Here is a 23,429-nt window from a genome sequence, read left to right as displayed (position 1 = left end):
CGAGGGGAGGGCGCGTCCAGAGGGGCGGCCGCGGTCGTACAGCGGGCCCTCGTTCCCGAAGCAGGAGAGAGACCGCGCGCGGCACTATCAATGCTGGTACTTCAGTTTGCGAAGCGACGCGGATATCCTGCGGAGACATTGACATTGCGACCAGAGAAGTGCCATTGCGAGTCAGCAACGGAGCATGACAGGCGGTTGGAGAGCGTGAAATCGGTATATTGCGTACGGAGAAATAGATTGGTTGACAAAATTTTCGGCGCGACTTCGAGGAGCGGAAAGGAGTAAGCGAATCAAGAAACGGCGAAACAGCCAAGTGGCTCTCGAAAAAGTAGGCTATTAAAACAAAGATCGGTTTTCCTTACATCATATATTAACAGAAAAAAAAGTCACTTTCGATCTCGTGGGGACTGATGTGACATTTCTTCGGCCACGCTTGGTTGCGTGACGGAAATGGTAGATCGATCGGGCGACGAGCGCAAAATATGAGAACTTATACTATTTCATAATGTAATCTAATATAAACTCGTGGCTTTTCATCGCATAAAACCGAGGTAACGTTGTAATTTATCCTGCGTTATCTTACACTGTTTGTTTATTGCGCCACTGTATTATGCCGTGTATCTATTTGCGTTATTTGCAAATTAATACGATCCTCTATATACGATCCCGCGGTTATAACAGTTTATTTTCGCTCGCAGCCTCTGATGTGTCGGATGTAGATGCGGCTGATGTTAGGAAAGAATTGGAATAGATAGGCGAAAGCCGGAGTTTAGAGTCGTCTGTCGGAACAGTCGAGAGCAAGCAGACTCGTGTAATGAGATGATTGGGAGGGCAATTCACCGCGTTCCCTCTTATTCTCGCGGCACGCAATAGATCGGACTACGGACTGGATCGTCGTTCGAAGCATCGACCGCTTAATCTCGTAACGCTGCACAACATCCTACTAAATAGAGTAATTAGTAATTACGAGGGAACGCCCCCTGCTGCCAGTGCCGCTTGTGTATTTCATCAAAATTAGTCATTGTTGGAAATAAACCTAGCTTTGGAACTTAAAACAATCATATTTATCAGCATTGTCAACATACTTTGAAACATTAGAGATTTTATTTAAAGAAATTAATCTATATATATAAATCATTGAATGTCCTTATAGAAATGCTTTTAACTGACGTACTTTTAGGTGATAAATATTAAATAATTCTTTCATTTATGTTTTCTTTGTTTTATCTGGAAGTAAAACATCATGAATTAAATACAATAATCTTTTTCTTCTTACCCATTCTCTGGTCGTTATGCAAATGCCAGTTCGCGTACGACAATCTTGATAATGCAGGTCCTACGTGTGCACTCTATCGTGCAATTGCAGCTAGCAAAACAAACATTTCGCAATTGCAAAGGGCAATAGCTGCGTAGTAGATTTTGTATTGTAAGTTGGGTATTGTTTATCTGGACGATGTGCATTTCAGCGATTATCCAACTAGTGAAAAAGAAAATGCGAAGAAACGTGATATCCACGTTTAATAATACGGTTAAACGTTAAAACTGTTTATTATTTTCGAAACATGTTGAAAATTTTCGTTATATATCGTTTAATAATACAGTTATTAAAATTAAAAATTGTTTATTATTTTCGAAACATGTTGAAAATTCTCGAAAAAGATGTCTCCATTTTCGTTATATATGTATATGTAAATTAAATGAATTTTATTAACGTGCGCATATTTTATTCGCAATTTACCGGTTTAATTTAATATCAGAATAAAATGATATAAACTCTGCAAAGATTGTTTCTATATTAAATTCAAATATCACGTGAAAAAAATTCGTGAGATGATATATAGCATATAGTTAATCGAATTATGCGTTTTATAAGAACGCACGGCTTGCTGAAGAAAACATTTTTCATCGAGTGACTGCATCCGCTCGTTCATCATAATTTCTTCTTCTTTAAGTAATATAGAAATTATTCACTTCCTCGCCGGCCCAAACTTTTTACGCAACACGCTCTTACCTGCTTGTTTTATCTGGTGGAAGTGATTACTGATTTTTCGTAAGTTTTATAATAAAATTGCATTCCCTGTAGCTCGCGTTGCTCGTCGAGATATTTAGCAGATCTCATTATTTCCGGCAAGGGAAATGGCACATAAATATGTGTCGCGAAGCGTCAAGTGTTACCCCAAGTGCAAAATCCCTGACCGAATTCCCGCTCGTTCGTCACGGCGTAACCGAGCTCATTAATACGAAGGTTTTAATGACGGTAGAGCCAACTGGATGTCGCGCGTACCGGTGCGGCATACCGATTAATTCATTTCGCAATTTTGTGTGAAATCACGCGTAGAGCACCGTTGCTCAATAATACACGGAGGATCCGGGCATTTACGTTTGAAATATATGTTCAATTTGTGGAAACGTGTCGCGAGACGGCAACATGACGACCGTATGGATTATTACCGTTTATTTGTACACGAGATCGATTGTAAATACGAACCGATACCGTAATACCGTATTACAGCTCCCATAAATAAGCCTGATAATCCATCAATTTTTAATTCAATTAGATAAACCCGGATAAACGATAGACTGCAGAAAATATGGCGTAAGCGCGTTTAATGTCACGTTGATTATCATGTCTCACTCGTGATTTTTAAATTTAAATTATAACATTCAACCGCGTTAAAATAAGAGCGGGAATAATTATACCGAGCATTTATCTTATTAGTTGCTTATTAACGGCGAATGAGATTGTTAAATCTCTTTTCGCGATATTATAATTAAGCGCGGCGATTTGCCGGTATCGGAGCAATCGAGGAGAGAAAACTACGAGAACTGCGGTCTCGCCCGTGGCATTTAGATCGACTTCTCTTTGTCCTTGCATCTAAAGTGGATAAACAAGCCACTGCCGTAAGGAGCGGCCGTCTCGTAAATAACATCTATTCGCTTTTCCGTCGATTTTTCGTCCTTTAGATACGCCTGGACTTTTCGCACCAATTTCGCGCTGATCCGATCGTGCGCCAGCGACGATACGACGATTGTCGCAACCAAACGATTGCTCAAGGATAATTGCACCGGGAAAATCTCCTTGTAATCACCGACGACGTAGATATGTACTTCGGAGAAATGGATATCAATGATTGATTTTACAAATAATATACGATCGCGAGATGTGGGATTATTGCGCCGGGAGGAGAGAGGAGAGAGAGAGAGAGAGAGAGAGAAAGACTTCGACACCCAGCCTCGGCGGATTTGTGCAATTCTGCATCCGCCATTGGGAACCGCCTTTGTGAGATTTCGATTGCGAATCGATCGAAGGTAGAACGGCGCGGAACAACGGGAATTGCATAACGGTTACACTAATATGTCGCGTTGTTTAATGCGCCCGGCTGATCGGGTGAAACGTTTCAAACGTTTCATGCGTCGTGCGTTGCGAGATTTGGAAATAGGAAATAGAAAGCGGCCGGGTTGCAGAATTTTTTGCGTGCTCATCGAGCATTCTAATATTTTGAAAACAGTATTGTGGAGTAATGGAGAACGTTGAAACGGCCCGGAGAGCGAGAAATCAACTCCTGCGGCGCAGTGACAATCGTGCACGTGATGGCGTCGAATTTCGTTATAGGGGATTTAATCCAATAAATCACACTGATCGAATATCATGTAACGATGAAACTCAGGTGTTTTGTACCAAATCAAATGAACGTTTAAGAATGCCAAGAATGATGAAGATAGGTAATTCTGTCTCCAATGTTTATGAATTGTTGATTTCGCTAATTATCACTTTGTAATGATTATGGTAAAAAGACAAGAATTGGAAATAAATTAAAATCTAGGCAAAAAGATTATTTTACACGATGTAGATGCATATAAAGAAGATTCTAAAAGTTTTTAGTAGCGTGGTTTGTTTAAACACGGGCGGTAAGATTAATATCAGACGAGTATACGCAAAAGAAATCTAGTACGGTAATTATTATGAAACGGTGTCTTACAGTTATAAATCTTCAAGCGGGAATAAAATCACACTTCTCGCGAAAGCGTTACTTGAAACGCGCAATCCGGCACTTCCGTTTTGTAATTTGAATATATTATGCTTGACTTTCTTCTTTTCCACCCGCCTTTTATTTTATTAAAAACAAGAAGTAGAAATCTCCTCGTAACAAGGCTGTTAATGAATTTTCAAATCAATGAACGGAAACGAAAGAGGGAATTCACGAAACTGCGAAAAGATAACGTAACTTGTGTTACGTTATTTACTTTATTTGACTTTAGACTTTTCGTTACGGATATTTCAACATGCGTGTTATGAAATTTTATTTTACTTGATTTTATCATTTTTATAGCAAATTTTGTTATATAATCGACAAAAAAGCGTACATATATTATATCTCTTTACACCTTTTGTATAAAAAGGCTGTTAAAATAAATATGCGAGATTAATTAGCGAATAAAATTCAAATGCTACATAACAAAAAAAAAACAATGATTAAACTGGTTCACGCTTTCTGCATTAGCTAGTATAATTCGTTGTATAAATCAACCTAAATAAATCAACCGCTCGAGACAGTGACATTGGTGCCGCTCTATGTCTCGCATTACGTAAGAATTGAGCATTGTTTCGCTGGAACAACACTAATCATAATTACCCTCATTACCAGCCAAGTAATGCCAGATATTATTCTGGGATATCGTTGACCCCGAGTTTATTTCGCAGACGTAATAGTCTTTACGATCACCATAACGATCCCGATGCAGCCTGTTATTTCTCAAAAGTGCGCCTTTCAAAAGGCAGAAAACCTTCATTATCTCTCGCTATTTGTCAGGCCGTTAACTGTAATACAACTATTCTTTTCCGTCAAATAAAACCAGATAAAGATAATCGCGACGTTAAAATTATTTTATGCTGATTTTATTTTCTATACATAACATAAATGTAATAAAATATAAATTATGTTAAAACAATGTTATATAACTTGAAAGTAGAGACAAATCTCGTAAAATTATATAGCTAATATAATTTGTAATCTATTACTTTATTACTTTATTTTTATTAAAAAAATTGCGTACAAGATTAAAGGGAATTATCTCAAAATAAAAGTTTTGCGTTTTGATATTGATCTTCGCTACGCGACGAAAGACAGCAAAACGGATCGCCAATTCTGTGGTAGAAAGTTCTACAGCAAAGCCAATTTAGCATATTTCTGTCGAATTAATTAGTTACATTTTAGATGCTAATTAATTGGATATGCTAATGCGCACACTAGAGAGTTAGATATGCTAGTGTCTTTTAATATATGTTTATCGTTTAATCTCTTTGAGCTTGATCACTTTCACCGACCAGTTTCGAAACGACCGAACGACGTCGCGTGCCCATAAGTACGCGCGATCGATTCCCTTCGGTACCCGGTCCATCTCGTGTTATCTATCTTGCGAACCGATTTCATGTATAATTTTCCATACGCTCGACACTCGTGACGTAACCGATTCCTCAGCCCGTCAGCATTCGAATTGCTTAACTCGCGAAGTAGGTATATGAAACGAATTGACTTTTTCTTTCTTCTTTTTGCGATACTACAAAACATGCACCTGTATCAATGCCGGCGTATCGGCAGAGGGAGGCGAAGTGGAGCCGATCTGCTTTCTGGATCACTTTCACGCACAATTTCGAAACGATTTCGTCGGTTCGTCGTTTGTCGAGGCTCCACCTTTCCAGGAGGCCTCAATTAAAACGATTACATCCGATTTCGGCCGGGCGGCGAAATTGCGCGGCTCTTTTCTCTCCCTTTCTCTCTTTTTTCCTCTCTCGCCGATTTCGGCCGTCCGCGGATATAACCGGTGGTTGCGTCGCGGCTAAAACCACGGGCTAAAACCGTGCGCGCGACCGACGGTGAAAGTGGACGAGAGTTGGCGTCCAGTCAGTCGGCTCTCATTGTGCGCCTCGCAGACGTTTCGCGGAAAGGCACGACTTCCCGGTCTTCCGATTATGCAACTGGTCGGACCAGTTTTGGGGCAGATCGCCAAACCGTTTCATGGGCGTCGACCAACCAAACCGACGTACGTCCGGTTCATCCATCTCTGACCGGTTTCCACTCCGAGCGATTTATGATCGGTCCTCAGAAGCCTCTCTCACGAACGTTATCCATCAATATTGCTTAATCCTAGCATTATCAACGGGAGAGAAACTTCTTTCATCAATGTCTTCTTTCATTAAATTTAGCCTTCACCCTATTACCGCTCCATCACTCTTTATTATGAAAATAAGAAAGATAGAAATAAAAATAAAAATAATATAATTAATCCAAAATGTCTATTGTGCAACTGATCATTAGTAATTGAAATTTTGAATCTTCAATATTTATCAATCAATTTATGGTGCCTAAGAATATGATTCGTTTATTGGTGGAAATAACTATTTCTTTATTATTTGTAGTTATTGAAATATCCCTTCAAAAACCGCGATATTATAACATTTACTTAATATCTGATCGAGTTTTCAAATGACGGAAAGGCAATTTAAACGAAATTAGGAGTCCATGTCTTGGTAAGGTGGCGCCTATGCCCGATGAGTAACGAGGAGAGATTATGTATTCCTGACAATCAACTTGATTTCTTATTTTCAGATTAATACCGGCGGTCGGCGGATATGCATCGAGTGGAATACGAATCGCTCTTTCGAACGTAACGAGGTAATGTCTGATGTATCGTGTGAAGTAATATCTCGCTCACGTTAAGTAAGAATTTCAAAATGATTCCAGGATAGAAACTTAGAATAACGACGACGCTTAATTGCAGGGCAATCTACGATTCCGTAATGGGATAGATCAATTTGGAACAGTCAGGTACTACGGACTCTATGGTCTCTTTATAGCTTTTGTCGATTTCCGTGTTTAAAGCTATCCCGGAATGAATTAAAATTGCGTATTCGCGTCGTTTCAGTTAATAGAATCGCCATGTCTTCTCCGCGACAGGAAGCGCGGACTAGCTCGCGGCGCGAATTACCTCTCGATTATGCAAGGGAGGAATAATTGCACGCTATGTCGTTAATTCGACGAGTTGATCAGTCGCGAATCGCGAAAATGCGAGAAATCAATCTGCGCCGTGTCAGAAGATATGAAACTCTCGCGCGACCGGTATTGAAATCAAATATTCCGCTTTCGTCGTCGTCGTCGCCGGGGTATATTATGCGCAAGATGGTACGCTTCGTGTCCGCCGCGTGAAATGATAAGATCAGAAATATTTCCGGTCGCGCGAGCGATGAAATGCGTGCACGTTCGATGATGATGCAAGACGTTTCTTTTTGCCCGACGCGGTCGATTTCCGCGTCTTCTCATTACGCAAGACGGGCGGACCAGTTTTCTGGACAGGCACCACCTTTGTGCAATTACGGGTACGTTTCAGTGGCGTGCCTTTGCAAAACAATAATGGCATTTCTTTCACGTGAAAGCTGACGTCCTACGCGTCGGCGCATGCTGCAATGAAAAATCGGATGAGAGAGCGGCCGTGAAACAAAAGGGTTTAATAAGAGCCCCCCATTGTTGTGTTTGTATCCAAGATTAATATTCATGCATCTAATTTTACAGTCTTCGAGGAAGTGAATGCTATCTTCGCGAAGACATCTGTTCGTTACAAATCTGAATCATATGCATTTTATTAAAATTATTAATTGCTAAAATTCCTTATTAAAGTTTATTGAGATTTTTATGACTGGATAATTTAAATATTCAGCGTTATAAAATCTTTAGTATTCAGGCATATCATTCACCGTAATTTAGAAGAATGCGGTCGGAGCGAATCGACGTGTAATTGTGTACGTTTATACGCTATTTATCGAGATCGTCTCGGAAATCGTTATTCGCATTCACGACCTGCTAATGCCGAAGCGAACGAAAATGCGCATGATACGTGAGGTATGGTAGTTAAAAGGATTGAGCGATCTAATGGCGGCGGTAAAAGATGCAATAAAATGGCAAGGGATAAGGTGGTCCGATTGAGTTTACCGGTAATTTGACAGCAAAAGCGCGATTTCACCTGGTACGATTTCGCCGGCTTTCAATTACGCAAGATAAGGGAGCCGTCCGGCGTGGCTTTTGTCGTCGAGCAGCTTTTGTGCGTGCCATTCGAGGGGATTCCTCTTTCTTTCGCGAATATAAAATATCCTCCCTTTATTCCTTCCATACGTCGACGCGAAAGTCAAGTATGCCGTTTAACGAGCTCTCTTTATGTGACGGTTCCGGGCCGAAAAAAAATATTTCGGCCCATTTGTGCTGAAAAAGTAGCGTCGTAGAATGCGTGACGATGCCGAGCCTCGATTTTGCAATCCCGTTAGAAGAACCGGAACGTACAGAGTCAGATACTTAGAAAATGAAACTGTTCGTAAAAATGACGTAATATCGGACAATCGAGCGTTTCACCGAATATTCCGACGCATTTTTTTTACAACAGTAGGTATAATTTTATTTGGTCAACCAACAGTGCTAATAGTTACAAAATGATTTATGCATTTACACCCACGCACAATACATACGTTTTCATGCACGCTTTATATTCTTAATTGTAATACTGCGTATAATATTATATAGCATGACATATAATATAATATATAGTAATAAATGTTTAATATTAATAGTATTACATATACAGATCTACGTAATAATAATATTTGTAAATTGACAGTGTGACCTTTTTACATCACGTAAAGCGTGCAGCTTGACACATACACACACACACGCTTGACAAGAGTGTACTTCAAAGTACTTGTATTACTTGGCAGTAACGATTATTATTTTGCCATCAACCGACCAGATATATTCGGGCGAATAATTTCACTATTTTCAAGATTTATTCAGTGATGTTATAGGAATATGATTTGGTGTATTTTGGCAGATGACGTAATCGGTATAACGAGCTCTCCCTAAATTCATTATCATTGCTCGATGATGAATCGGCTACTTGTTGTCGAATTGTTCAATAGAGGGTTGTTGATGCGTTCAATAGAGCGTTGATGCAATCCAAAGAATCATCATGGTTCCTGTCGCGATCCAAGACGTGGAGATGGATATGCCGCCGTTGTAGAAGCCACTACCGTAAACCTGCAGGCCCGCGGTCTCTATGCTCCTTTTGCAAAAGTCTCCGTCTATGTAACAAATTGACATACTATTAAATTACATAATTATATCACATTTTTTAGATCATTGAAAGTGGTCAACGGAACCCAGCTCGCATTTTACTCGCGTCACGATCGATTGATTAAAATCGCTGCTCTAACAGATAAAAAAAGAATAACGAAACCTGCATTTATCGAAATAGCAGCTAAGATATTCTCTCGATCGTCCAAAGTGAGCGTGCTACGGAGATCGCGCGATCGATTCGCCGCGCCGGGGAGGGGCGAAGGGGAGGAAACGGGCCGTTCTAAAATCCCGTAATCGAGATCGACAGGAGCAGGAAGGAGAGAATCCCGCGGCGAGTAAAGGGAACCACACGGCGGAGGGGTCAGTCTACCTTTCCCTTCGTGGCTTTGTTTCTTCGCGGTTTTGCGTATATTTTTCGGCGAATTCATCAGTATCGCTTTTTCGCTGGAATCACGTGTCGTCGTTCCGCTTGATTTGCTCGTGCATTTAAGGGGGCTTGCGCCGAGCTATCTCGGGTCTCGCTAGATAGCGATTTCTTGCGGGTTTAATCAGTTGTGGCTACGTCGATGGAAGGTGGCACGGGGAGTGGAAACGCTACTTAATAATAACACGTATCTCGTTATCTCGTCATCGGGCACAATGCGCCGATATTACTTCATTCAGTTCGCAGGACGTATTAACGCGATTTTTCTTATCCAATGCGCCACGATCGCTCCGAGAAATTACCGATCGTTTTTATGATTAAGTGTTACTGGAAAAATTTAATAACATCAATCTACTCGAGTGAAATACGATAGGATAATTGGTGGCTCACGGCCGCAAAGTGCACAGACAGAATATATCCACCGATTCTTTTAAAGATGAAGTGATCTATCTTTCAATTATTTGCGGCTACGTTCCTGCTCTCGGTGCGCGTGTAAAACATAGGCTGTACTTTTACTTATTTATATATGTATATATACAACGAAGCGACGTATCAAATAATACCTGATCCAACTGTTCCTTTCAATCTTTGCACGTAACTGTACTTAAAACCGCTTAAAGAAATTATTATCATTCGCTCGATCGAGAGCTTTGCTCTTTGTTTTTCCGTTACATCGTACGTGCATTAAGCGCGGTGCGTAACCGGGAGACGTTACCGGGCGAAACGAGAACGAAGATCGAATGAAAGTGAAATTATATGACTGGCGTTCCATGATTTTTTTTTCTTATCGCGCTGTTACGTATGTACGAGTCCCGCGTACATCTGCTCCTCCTGCCGCTTAACGCGCTAAATAACCGTTTTGCTAGAGCAAACGTGCAGATTTATGCACCGCATTTGTCCGGCGCGTTTCGTCCGGGTGTTTTGGTTGAAAATATTGACAAGGCGTGCGCGCACGTTATGCAAGACGGACTCTGCACGCGTCCGCGGCGCGCCGGCGCTCGAATTCAGGTTAAGCTAACGATACTAATATACGTTGCCTGCATAACGCTTGCAATCAAGTAAAACGAACTTCTGCAATGCAAATTGGTTGTTCAAAGCGACTCTCTAACATTACGCTGTGTCTTTTCACTTTCCGCGGCTGGACATGACGAATATTCCTACCATGACTAATCCGTCTTCCTATTTCGTGATTTGCATTTTCCTTTACGGCGCACCACAAGATATACCGTATACCTCGCGGAGAAAAAGTCAGTTTCCTCGGCCGAACGCGCACTCAACATAGGTATCTTAATTTAGAGATCTGCTCTTTCGGGGAAAGGTGTATGTTCTCCCAGAATTACTTCCTGTAACAAAATCCCGTGTAACTGGATCGATCGCCCACGGCTGGTGGGGAACCTCATTACATAATATTGCGTAGTCGAATGGATTTCTCGATCACGCGTGCCCTGCTCCCGATTGACGTGAACGCGATGTTCGCTCTCACGCGAGAAGAAACGAAGCTCGCGCGCGCGAGTCTAATGCCGGTATGCACACGTGCACGTGTGCGAATCTCGATCTCGCCTCTTCGCAAATTCGCAAACGGATGGATGAATGCATCGGGGAGTTCTTACGGCGCGCGATAGAAACGAGAGTGCGGTCGTCGAGCCTGTCTCACGATTCTCCTATCGCTCTCTTTCTCTCTCTTTCTCTTTTCTTCTTTAAGCACGTCGCTATATTTATCCTTTCCTAGCTCTCTTCTCCCGGCGGCCTTTTCCTCGTTTCACACTCCGCTTTCGCAATTTTCCAGTCCCACGGGGCCAGAACTTTACAATCGACCTCCTCTCCCGACGGCGGGAGGCCCTGTGCGCCGTCTCTGCGTTTTATCGCGGAAATAGCGCGAACGTTTCGCTATCGTTTCGTTATCGGGAAAAAAAGACACGCCTCGGCGTTTCACGAAGGCAAGAAAGACCGCCGGCCGGATAATTCGCGTTGCTGGCATTCGCGCGCGTGCTCTTCCGTCAACGGCGCGGTCACCGCGCGCGGATTTCTTCGCGTTCTCTTCTCTTTTTTTTTCTCCTTCCAGGAGAGTCGAATTCCTCGCAGCTTCGCGGAATGCGATATCGTTCCTCATTATCGCCACGATCGATCTTGTCGAGGTCCTTGTCCGTTTTCCCTTTCGTTCCTCGGGGATGTCGACACTTCTTGATTTATTACGCATACATAACGGTTTTACTTTATTTAAGAGAATTCATAACTTATTCCGCTCGAAGTGCTCCGCTATGCTTGCGAAACGCACCGGCGTAATTTATGGGATGAGCGCGGGGCACGATGTACATATCCGAGTTCTTCCACGTGTAACGGTTTTTTATATAACGCGCGACCGGGGTGACCGGCGCGTCAAGAATTTGGCAAGATGCATGCTCTTCGCTAGGTGCAGGCCGTTAATCTCAATAATTTCACCGTATTATGGACACACACACACACACACACACATACATACAAGTACACACAACAAACATACACACACAGCGGATCGTAATTCACAAGTCGAATGTCGTCATACAATGAACATTTGTAACGTTCGCCAGTAAAGTAGCACGTGGGAACTGCAACCTTCAATCTGTTACAGTAGGAAATTGCATAATTTGTAGCAAGTTACGTCGAAAGGCATCGCGTCGCACTACGCTGGCTCCACGACGTCACCTGAATCGATCTCCAGTGGTATCCGGCCGTTGTAACATTTATCTTTAATTAGGGGTATAAGCGTGACGTACGACATCGCCGTAAATCAGCGCACGGAAAGTGTCGCAACGGCCGAAAAAGAGAATGGTTTAAATCCTGTAAATTTAAACGAGCGGTCTATCTCTTTCCCTCCCTGCTCTCCTCGCTCTTTCTCTCTTTACCGTATGACCAGCCGACCACTTCGCCCGTTCTCAAATTCTCGGTCCTCAACCAGTCCTCTAATGGCCGGAAGTACTCCCTAAGAGCGGATCCGTCTAATCTGAACTCGCCGGTGGCTTCTCGCAGCGTTTCCTGCCACGGGATGGACGAGCCCCTCTCCATCAATCTCCTGCGAATCAAAACAATTCGTTAGTTTGCGGCACTCCATCGAATCTTCTATAATGAAATTTTACTATCAATTGGAATACTAGAACTCGTTGAAACTGGAATATTTTTCTGGAAAGATACAAACGTAGAGCTTTCTGTGATCTTTAAAATAATATCCCGCGCAAAATAGTAGTCCAGAAGCAGCTCTTTAAACAGTTGCTAAGATTAAAATTGTCGGTAGTCTTTACCGGATTATTTTAATGTAAATATTTTCAATGAAATTATTTAAACGAGAGTAAGACTATTCGCTTGTGAGTGGCGAGAGCATGTGTAAGAATGCGCGGTACTTTTTGCTCTATTCAGCGGGAATCGCTGTTCGCGAGGTCGTTAGACAAACGGAATGCACAGACCGCGCCGCGCCGTCGAGAAAAAGAGATTACGCGCCGTATAAAGCGGATTACATAAGGGATAATCTCGACGATTTCTGCAGGTGGATATTATTCGGTATACGCGTGCATAGAGTAGCGTGGCGCTACGAGGTATTTACGACTCGGCATTCTTTCATTGCCGGACGTGCTTTTCGCGCGGAAACGCGGCGACGTAGAAAAGAAAGGATAACACGGAATCAAGGTGGCGAACCAACGACACGCAGTGCATAACGAGAGACGTGATTTAATAACGGGCGATTTTATAACTCCGCCCGCGCTGTCACGATTCCACGGCTCTATATCTCTCGGGATCATATCATATTTCTAATTTGTGCTCCGCGCCTGACTCCGTCGAACGCCATAATCCATTCGACAAACCGTTTCCGACGCGATTTTAATCTGCGCGGGCGATACATTTCGAGTTATGGCAGCGCGGAATGCCGTCGCGAAATTTATTGCGGTGCGCCACCGTTTGGAATTCCACGAACAATTTATGCCAACGTCGACGTCGTATCTTCGACAAGTATGAGTTACTTAATTGATATGCTATATCATCGGTCCGTATGTCTCCATTTTAGATACTTTATTCTAGACATTGACATATCTTCCCGAGACCCGACGATATTTTTCGTTGTCACCTCTTAATCTGAACTAAAAAAAAAAAATATATATATATATATAAAACTGTAAAAATATTTCCGAAAGCAGTATGAGTTATATGGAAATATGTCATAAATATTTTAAGATCGATTTGATTTCTTATTTCATGAGTTTCGTTTTCCTCGTAGCACGATAAACAAATTTTGCTTGAGACGCATGCATTTGAGACTATAATATCGCACGTTTCAATTTATAGGTCACAACTTGAAAGCGACGTCGGCGTCGCAGACTTTCCAGAGTAAAAAAAAATCCAGATGCTTTTTATTCTCGGTTTTTTTCTTAGTCTGCGAGATAAAAAACACAATCTCCCCCTGGAGCAGTAAAAGGATACAAACATCCGTTACAACATTTCTGTCTCGCCGCTCTTCCAAAATTAATTGATACGCAAATTTAATCGGAGAAGCGAGACAATATGCCTCAACGGCCGGGACGATTGATGGCAAATGAATTCAGATTAGGCCATCGACACTGTCGGATGATCGAACGATCTTCGTCTGCGCCCGATTTAAGATTAAAACGACTTTAAAGGCGACGCTCCGCGGTCCCTGAGAACTGGTGCACGGTGCCAACGGAGGTGACTGTTTAGACGCGCGGCGATTACGCAACGGTGGCGACGGTATCCCGCGCTGATCGCGGCCTCTCAGATCGATCCAGTGGATCAACGGCGAACTCTCGCAACTTTTCCTTTATGCATAATCACGGCGTATCGCGGCATCGTTATAGCGCAACGTTCGCTAAATGGATTAACAGGCTTTTAACTTCGACCCAACTTCTTTAAAATACGTTTTGCGGACATATAAAATGTTGCCGCGTTCAATTCCTTTTATTCGACTCGCTACATGTTTACAACGGTGAATTTTTGCCTATATCTTTATAGTCATCACGATTTATGGAATCAGGAATAATCGATGTACTACTGTATATTGTAATAATTTGATAAATAAATTGATATATAGGAGATTATTCAGAGAAATTACTTATATATCTTTAGTTAACCATATATCTCTGATTAACATGTTGATTGTATATTCCAGTCTCAAAGAAACTTAGTTTGCTGCATGCATTCAATGTCCGCGAAACCAGGTCGTGCGAGAGAGATTAATCTCGACAATTATTTACGTATCCACGAGCATTTCAGGGCTAAATTCGTGAATTAATTACATCACGGCAGTCTATCGAGAAATTGCGGTGATTTCACGTTATCAGAAGGTGCAATCGACGGATAATGTCAATTGCAATCGCGGCGCCGGCGTTACGAGAGAGAAAGAGGGATACGAGCTTCTCACTGACATCAATTCCACCGTCAATCCGTTTCCGGTTACTCGCATGAAATAAGAAAAATATTCGTGCACCCACCACGCCTCTTGTGGAGGAGAACTTTTCGGAAAACTTTTCGATTGGTCAAAACATTTCGATACATCTCGAGAAGCCCGATCTCTCTCTCTCTTCGTTACTCCCTCACTCTCACTCTCTTTCAGCCTTCGGCCGTAATTTATATCGATCACATAATTTCCGGTGTTCGGCACGTAGGCGAAATCGGTACTTTCCTGCCGACGATGCATTTCGTAACGCCGAGATGCTGCGAGGAGGCGAACGTTTTGCCGATGTGGTGTATCAACAAACAGGTGCATAAACTCATCGCGAAAGTATAATAAAGAACAGTAAGCGTCTGACTGAATTACTTAATTCAGGAATAATTAATTCAAGAATACTTGATTCAAGATAGGTGAAACTTTTATAAAATTTATCGTTGCATCTTAATAATATTCTTGTAATTAATTGTATCTAAAAATAGACTTTTATCTCATAGTTGGAATATTTAGAATTTTTGAAGCACCGCATTTAAACGTAGCGTTTTTATAAGATGCACTCTTTCATGATAAAAATGAGAAGTGAGAAAGAAAGGAAGATGTAAAAAAATACAATATTAAAAAGAAGAATCTAAATTAAAAACAGTGTTTTTATATGTAATTTTGTAAGATAAATTTTTATTAATTTTTATTGCTTTCGAGATAAACACTGGAGATTAAATAAGATGATTTATCATAGACAACAGAGACAGATTTCAGATTTTACGGAGAAATAAGCGATTGAACGGTGAAAGTATCGTTGAGGATCCACAATAACGGCAAATTACTGTAAACGTACGGATGTGTAACAGTGAGTTAAAACGGATATGATTGCGCTCTCATTGTCGGTCATTTAAATCACGTTTTGGTTTCTGCGATCGTGGGCAGGGGTGATTTCATGCATTCAGAAGGCTCCGAGGGAACAGTTACGCGGCAGTTACTCTCAATTGCATTCAAGGCGCAAATGTTGTACAGTATACCGCAAAACCTTTTTGCCGTTTGCTCGATCGCGGGGGTAGCCACTTTCAAACGATTCCTTTCCGATCCTCCGCGTGATCGTCCGTGGCGTTCAAGGACGAAGTATCAATTTGCATTTGCGTTTAAATCACTATGTCAGTGTGTTAGCGAATGCATAAGTCAACCGTGATGTCGTATTTTGCAATTCAGAGAATCGATATGTGATCAAGTAATATTGATGAATATGAATATAATGAATAGCAATAATATCAATGAATCCACTCGTAATTTAATATAAAATAAATATAAAATGTAAATAAATAACAAAATCTTTTGAATAATTCCAAGCGGAACCTTAATCTAAACCTTGACCAAAAAATTTATGTCACACTGTTTAAAATTGCTAATTAAAAATTGAAATAAGAAGATACCACGTCAATTAAGCTTTCATCAAAGGAGAATATAAATTCTCCAAATCCGGTATAATAAAATCCGGTTAATAAAATGGAATAATCTTTACGACATTTTTGAGTACGCAGAAGAAAAATTATGTCGTATAGATATCAAAAGTTAAAAATGACATGACAAGCGTAATTAGATTGAAGAAGTGCCGCAATCTACGAAATTTCCTCGCGTGTTGCTCGAAAAGTTATTCACAAAAGAGTTTGCAAGACTGCACCCTTTCTGATTTCACAGATGAATACATCGCGTGCTCGATTATGCAAACGCGGCATCGATTTGTTTGCGATATTTTATTATTAAAATATCCGTTATCGATGGCGATTCGCGCGAGTTCTCCATCCGCGTGTGACGCCCTCGAATCTCGGGCAGTGAAAACGGAAGTGTGACACGTAACAGCGCGTTGCACTCTCCCGAGCGTCGAGTCTCTTTCGCCGCGTTACGGACTCTCTCGCGTTCCTTAACGCGACACACGCACGCTATATTTCTGTTTTCTTTTTTCTTCTTCTTTTTTATACCGCGTATACCGCGCTTTCGCAATCGGCGCGACCGCGACGTCGCCGTCATCGCCGACACGCGCCGTAGAGCGAGTTCGAGATCGTCCTTCGATTGCTCATTGCAGGAAGTCGGCGCGATCTTGATCGATGAAATCGCGATCTTCGCACGGTAAACGATCTCTGGCTGATTTTCCGTTTGGACGCCGACAGTTCGCAACGTGCTACGCGATAGGCTCGTGTATCGACCGCAAGTCTGAGCAACGGGCGGACGATAAAAAAAGCTGAGATACATTCGGAGACATTTTATTAACATAAATGTGATTTAAATTTATTATACCGCGACGCATTTATCGTGAATCGTCGAATTGGAAATTCCCCGTTTCTTCACCCTTTTATACTCCTATCGTTCTATCGTTCCCCGTTTATTCAACGAGTGCTTGCAACAGTTAATCGAAATTTTGATCTATAAATCTCTTACTCGAGTTTTACACATAATTTAATATTGCATTACGGCGTTCATATTGCAGTTTAAATTTTATATTCTATCGAGATTAGTTTGACCTCAACGAAAACTGCTTTATTGCAGGATGCCTCGGCAACTTGGCCGCCCGCCAAAAGAGATTTCGATCTACGAACCCACTTCCAAACGCGGAACAATCCTTATCGAGTTTCCGCTTGTGCCAAGAGGATCATGCAACTTTCCACGTCTATAAAACTTTGCCCGCGTTACGCCTGTAAATGTGCACGAACGAGTCCGCGGGCTCAGCCCGCGAGTGTGCATCGTAAAAGAGACGGGAACGTTTCTAACATAAATTATCACGTTAGAATAAAACTGTTGCCGCCCGATGCTTTTTGTCATTTTATGTAACTCTTTAACGCGAATGCGATTTCATAACGATGAAGGAAACACGGGCGTTTGAGCTAAGTGCGTATGTTATCTCGCTCCTTTTGCGGTAATAAATGGCAGAGTCCCGGGATTTCGCGTTTCTCGCAATTTTTATTACGTGCGCGCGCGCGTGGAATCAATTTTTTATTATCTTACCTTTCGACACGTGCCGGAATTTATTCGCACGAAATATTTTGTGAGTCCACGAAGGTCAGTTTGAAAAAATTATAAATTCTAATGAAATAAACATAAAGCTAATTAATCTTGACTGGTTTGCACTTTCGCAATATATGAAAATCGCGTCTTCACATATTCGTTACTATATATTTCGTACTTAAATATGGAAATCGTATTACACGTTTCATGTATCGTGCATGTATTACTGCAAGAACTTTTACCCACGTAACCGGGTAGAGATTATATAAATATCGATATGTGTAATATCAATATAGTACTTATTATAAACGCCCATGTTTTTGCAGTTTCGCCAGCTTTTTTTACCAGCTCGATTACGTGCGTCCGCCTTTCCGCGAACTAATTGTAAGATCCGCGTCTCGCCTTCTCCGTAAATGGTTATCAACACTCGTTATTATTTATCATTATCGGGATACTCTCGTATTGATTAAATAAAATTGTAGAAGCGACGCAATCGCAATAATGTCGAGAGGACAAATGTCTGGTCGGCGCACCGGCGAAATTGCAGAACCGAGCGAAGATTTCCCTCTCGTTGACCCAAATAGTCCGCCGGATCGCTCGTCGAGAAGGCGACCGAGATCCGATCGCGAAGCGATCAGTGATATAATGCTCGGCCACGCGCGAGGCGCGCTCAATGAAATTCAATGTGGACCAGTCGCATGGATAACGACGAAGATTGTTTGGCTTGGCGTACGAGCAAGTGCAAGCGAGTTCTCCGTTAATAAAGGCGCCGTGTCAAAATTCGCGTGTGTGCACCGTAGAGAGAGAGAGAGAGGGGCGGAGGGGGACGATACGATCTTAACAATAAGCGTCATTACCGTGGCGCACGCATATTGCAACACACGCCGGGAATCACGATCGCGCTCGCGTGCATAATGTGCGCCCCGTAATCAACGACGCAAAACCGCAATCCGCGGCGCCGAACATTTGCGCGAAACCTCGAAGCCGCGTAAACATAGAAGACGCCACTTCGGCGCTAAAGACGACTACTTAGCATCACCTTTCTCGAGGCAGTTAGCTGTATTATTACGTGTTATATCACTGTGTGTACATTGTCTACATTTAATTTTGTGATTTATTCAAACGCTCCAAAATGCGTGCTTTAGGCGCGCATTGTTCTCAACGGGAAGGTACACGAGACGCGACACAGTTTCTTGGAAAGGACGGTCGTTGGCAAATTTAACAATCTAAAACAATCTAAAAATAATTAAGATAAACAAAAGTAAATCCTTCCGTCAATGCTACGCTCTTTAATGAATTCAAGTCATAGTCAGTAGTTAGTGTCTACATTGGCGGAATTATTTGGAAGATATTCACACGAGAATAAACATTATAATAAGATATACTCAGTTTATGAATGTCGAAATTGTCCTAGAGATTTCATGCTCCATATTCCAAATATAGTTGCGCGAGAAGCACGCAACGGACGCGATTGTGCAAGCGAATAAATGCGAAGTTCAACTGGACGCTCCAGTAGCGATATAAAACTAAATTGTCGGACTCTAGGCGACCTAGTCTGAAATAAACTATAATTCGCTCTCGAAAATTCAATAGTTAAAAAATATATATAATTTATATTTCTGATATAATTATGTTATCTATATATATAAGTACCGTCTTCTGTCTGTCTCGCAGATTTAAACTTTTTTAATTGATTCAGCGAGGTGACGAATAAAAATTACGATGTCACATTGGTTAATACGAGCACGTTGTATAATTTTTTAAAATATAGGAATTAATATTCCATCCGGATTTTAAATTAGTCGCGACGATCGCAAAATATCAGTCGACAAGGCGCCACGATCTTTCTTCGTTCTCTTTTCAGGAAGCTTCAGTTTCTGTATTTATCACGCGTGTATTAACTTGGCGTAAAAAATTCTAACCTTGAATCTTAAAATTATTCGGGGCCAAAATGTCAAGACCCCGAATGAGACACCGATCGAGTTTGCGGCCCCGCCTTGCTGTAAAATTCCGTGAATTTCTGACATTTTGAGATGGCAATCCGGCCCCGATATATGGCCATCGGGTCAAGAACGTCTCGTTTGTGGAATTGGACATAATTAGCAAATTTTGAAAGTAAAATGGGCAATAAAAAACATAGCTACACGGAGAGAATTTTCTGTTATATTTTACCCTTAAATTCACTACAAACTTGGGACAACTTGGCAACACCAAGGAATTTTTAAAATACACAAAAGACATTTTACAAACAACGTGATAAAAATTACCAAGCAGATTGGTAAATTTTGAAAAATTATTGAAATTTTCTAGATATATTTTAGTAAAATTAATCGAACATATTTTATATTTTAATGTAATAGATATTAATATTTTTTATTATAGTAGATATTAATCAGAATAGCTCGCATAAAATTCTTGGTGGTACATGTTGTCCCACAACTACCATGATTTCAGGGTAAATTTTAAGAGAAAATTCTCTCCGTGTACCTTTGGAAGCACCGTCTTTTTACATTCGGTGACATTTTTGGCGCAATGCCGAGATTAGACGGCAACAAAATTAAGAAACCGAGAATTAACGATTTCACGTCTAACGTTAAACCTTGTAAAATTAATTAAATAAAATTAAGATATAGTCGTATTTATGTAACGAAGAATTTTAATTGACACGTTGCTATCTATTTTAAAAAATATTGCAAATCGAACTTTTTAAAAAGTGCTTCGTATCGAGGAAAAAAACAATTAAAGCAATTAAAGGAATAGATAATGATGAAGTTGCAGTATTACTGAGCGTTTCCCTCATCCTGCTTCCTTTCTCTCGATGTTGTGTCATTCTCCGTGATCTACATTTTTTATTCGACCTACATTACACCGCATTTTTTTTTCAATTAAGATTTAGATTTATTCAGATAAACTTTATCCTCTCAAAGTGCGCGAACATTTTAACGCAATGCCTGGCGTTCCTCAAATATCGTTATCTCAAATACGTGTCGCGTAAATTAAAAAATTCCGTGTCGACATCTTTTTTCAATTATACATAATTAACGTCCGTCGGCGTCATCGAATAGTCAAACAAGTTACCGAGTTACGTATTCACCTGTGCATTTTACGAGGCTTTAATACAGCATTTAACTGGTACTTGTGCGTTTTTCTGCTTGCTTCGCGTATACCCGCCTCATGTCGCCTGCCGGACATTGAAATGGCTCGAACTAGCGGCGCAGCTTTTTCAATCGTAAAAAAGACTTACTATGCAAGCGCGACGTGAGAAACGTTCGTTTTTTCCGCGTCTCGAGCATTTCCGTTTCGCGAGCGAATTCGGCGAAGTCGGCGACTGGTCGCGATCGATCTCGTCGCGTTCGCTTTCGTGCCGTAAAGAAACGCGCCGTTGGCGTTGCGAAAGCATGCACACGGGGGGGTACATGTTGATTAAAAGCCGATTATTAAAAGATGCAAGTCTTTATGCCTGCACGTCCACTTTTCATACACAGCAGATTTGCGCAAGACGTGGCGTAAAAAATGACACAGCGACTTTCCGGAGGCTTTGATTTAAGTGCATGTTAATTTAATGGATTTTTCGAGTCTCACCCCAAGATTCTGCCGGCCTCGGGCTTTCTGTAAAAGTCGCATCTGTGCAGCGGCCTCCTCGGATTGTCGGTTCCGAACCTCTGTCCCGCAGCCTGGCACAGCGAACGATACAGTTGGAACTGCAGTACCCCAGCCACGAAATTCCTGTAAAATATGGGAGAAAGCTAATTAGCTTATATCATGCCTCTTACGCATATCTCGGCATACTTAATGAAGCGTTGAATCAGCCTTGTGTACGCGCACGAGAAGAAATATTGCAGCGCGTGGGGGCATTTTCGAAGAGCATAAAATATTCCTGGCAATACGAAAAAGTTGACGGTCATTCGTTACAACGAGCTTCTTTCTGTCACGCTTATTTAATTAACTGACTTTATAATACACAATACTGAGAGATATTACCGCGGCAATTGAAATGTACGTTATCAGAACGAGAAAATATAGAAAAAAGTTCGTGTAAGACGAAAATCATACAAATTTGATGATTATAAAATATATAAAAGAGATGGTATATTTTAATATAAATTATCATTATATTCTAATTATATACATATATATATTTTTTTTTGCCTTTTATAAAGAATTTATAAGAATTTATATTTTACAAAGAATTAGAGAAAGGAATTATATCGAGCAATCTGATTATTTATTCATGACTGATCTAGATTCAAGTCGCAGCGGTTTTAAAGATAATAATCGATGCGGTGGTCATGTCCGAGTTGTCATTTTTCGTGAACCTTGAAGAGAGGCCTTCAAGGCCAGTGTCAATGAGGTCGGCGGGGTTACGGAGAATCTCGGTTTCTATGGACCTAGTAATATGACGGTAGAGACAGTACTCTCTCTCTTTCGCTTTCATCGGCGCGCGTAGACCGACATTGCTGTCAGGTAGGCTGTAAAGAAAGAGAAAGAGAGAGAAAGAGACAGGACGCTCGGCAATAAACCGGCGAGCATGCTGCGAGCATTGCCGTTTCACCGAGAGACTCTTCATCGGCAACGACCTTTACGTAATACCCCATCCAGGCGATCCACCCGGGGGATCCGCCGCGGCTCGGAATTACGGTCGTTATTCCGACACTTCCACTTTCCACGACTGGCGCGTCTCTCGCTCGCTGACCGGGTCTCCCGTCGTTTGAAAATACAGTGTCGTAACGTGCGTGACGTCCGTACACACGTATGTTGTATATATTGCGACTATATCAGAGCGCGCGTGAAGTCATCGACGAAATTAATGAAATCCACAATTTCCCAGGCTAAACGTATTTCAGGAAGGAACGGCCTATAAACACCCACGCCGACTATCCCGGATTCATTACTGTACACTGAAAAAAAAAAATAGTTAGATTTGAGAAAATATTTTTTCACATAGTACCAATGGCCTCATTTGCTTAATATAATCACATCGTTATTTAGAATTAGGTATCTTTACTTAATTTAAGTAAAAATATCTAATTCTAAATAAATATGTGATTATATTAAGTAAATAAGGCCATTGGTACTATGTGAAAAAATATTTTCTCAAATCAAACTTTTTTTTTTCAGTGTATGTTGAGAAACATAACTTTGCATCGGTTTTATAATCGAATTTTACAACCGGCGTAGAAATAGCCGCTCGTCTATTAATTATGATACTTTTGATTATATGGCGATCATTATTGCGCATCAATTTGCGTTTTGATGCAGATACAAAATTACGCGCGACAGGTAATTATCGTAAGCCGAATTCAGAACGCAGCGGATAATCCGGTCCAGGCGGCCGTGGGAATATAAAATTCGGCATAAATTTTCTGACGTTGCGAAATTCGCCGCGGGAAGGTAGCCACCTGATTTCGCAGTTGCGGCTGCTTTTACTGGCAAATTTTATCGATTAACCTTTCTTGTCTGCCCACACTTC

General features: G+C 41.3%; 1 protein-coding gene and 2 long non-coding RNA genes across 3 annotated transcripts in view; 2 read left to right on the top strand and 1 right to left on the bottom strand.

Moving 5' to 3' along the window:
• Positions 1-182: 182 nt before the first annotated feature.
• Positions 183-7,984, top strand: LOC139778732 (uncharacterized). The gene is made up of 3 exons (XR_011719651.1): positions 183-328; positions 6,609-6,674; positions 6,781-7,984. It is a non-coding gene; the product is annotated as an uncharacterized lncRNA (long non-coding RNA).
• Positions 7,985-8,415: 431 nt separating this feature from the next.
• Positions 8,416-23,429, bottom strand: part of Ance-3 (angiotensin-converting enzyme Ance-3) — a 51,633-nt gene continuing 36,619 nt past the window's right edge. Inside the window, exons 13-15 of the mRNA XM_071716797.1 lie at positions 21,542-21,685; positions 12,423-12,589; positions 8,416-9,121 (exon numbers count right to left, since the gene is read on the bottom strand). Of these exons, the coding sequence (XP_071572898.1) occupies positions 8,976-9,121; positions 12,423-12,589; positions 21,542-21,685 (457 nt within the window). The 3' untranslated portion in view covers positions 8,416-8,975. The remainder of the gene's footprint in view (positions 9,122-12,422; positions 12,590-21,541; positions 21,686-23,429) is intronic.
• LOC139778733 (uncharacterized) lies at positions 17,103-17,763 on the top strand. Its single transcript, XR_011719652.1, has 2 exons — positions 17,103-17,234; positions 17,504-17,763. It is a non-coding gene; the product is annotated as an uncharacterized lncRNA (long non-coding RNA).

Source organism: Temnothorax nylanderi, unplaced genomic scaffold, assembly GCF_030848795.1.
Source record: "Temnothorax nylanderi isolate EJ_2023f unplaced genomic scaffold, tnyl_v1.0 TNYL_tig0193_pilon, whole genome shotgun sequence".
Classification (NCBI taxonomy): domain Eukaryota; kingdom Metazoa; phylum Arthropoda; class Insecta; order Hymenoptera; family Formicidae; genus Temnothorax; species Temnothorax nylanderi.
This window is presented reverse-complemented; position numbering and strand designations above follow the sequence as displayed.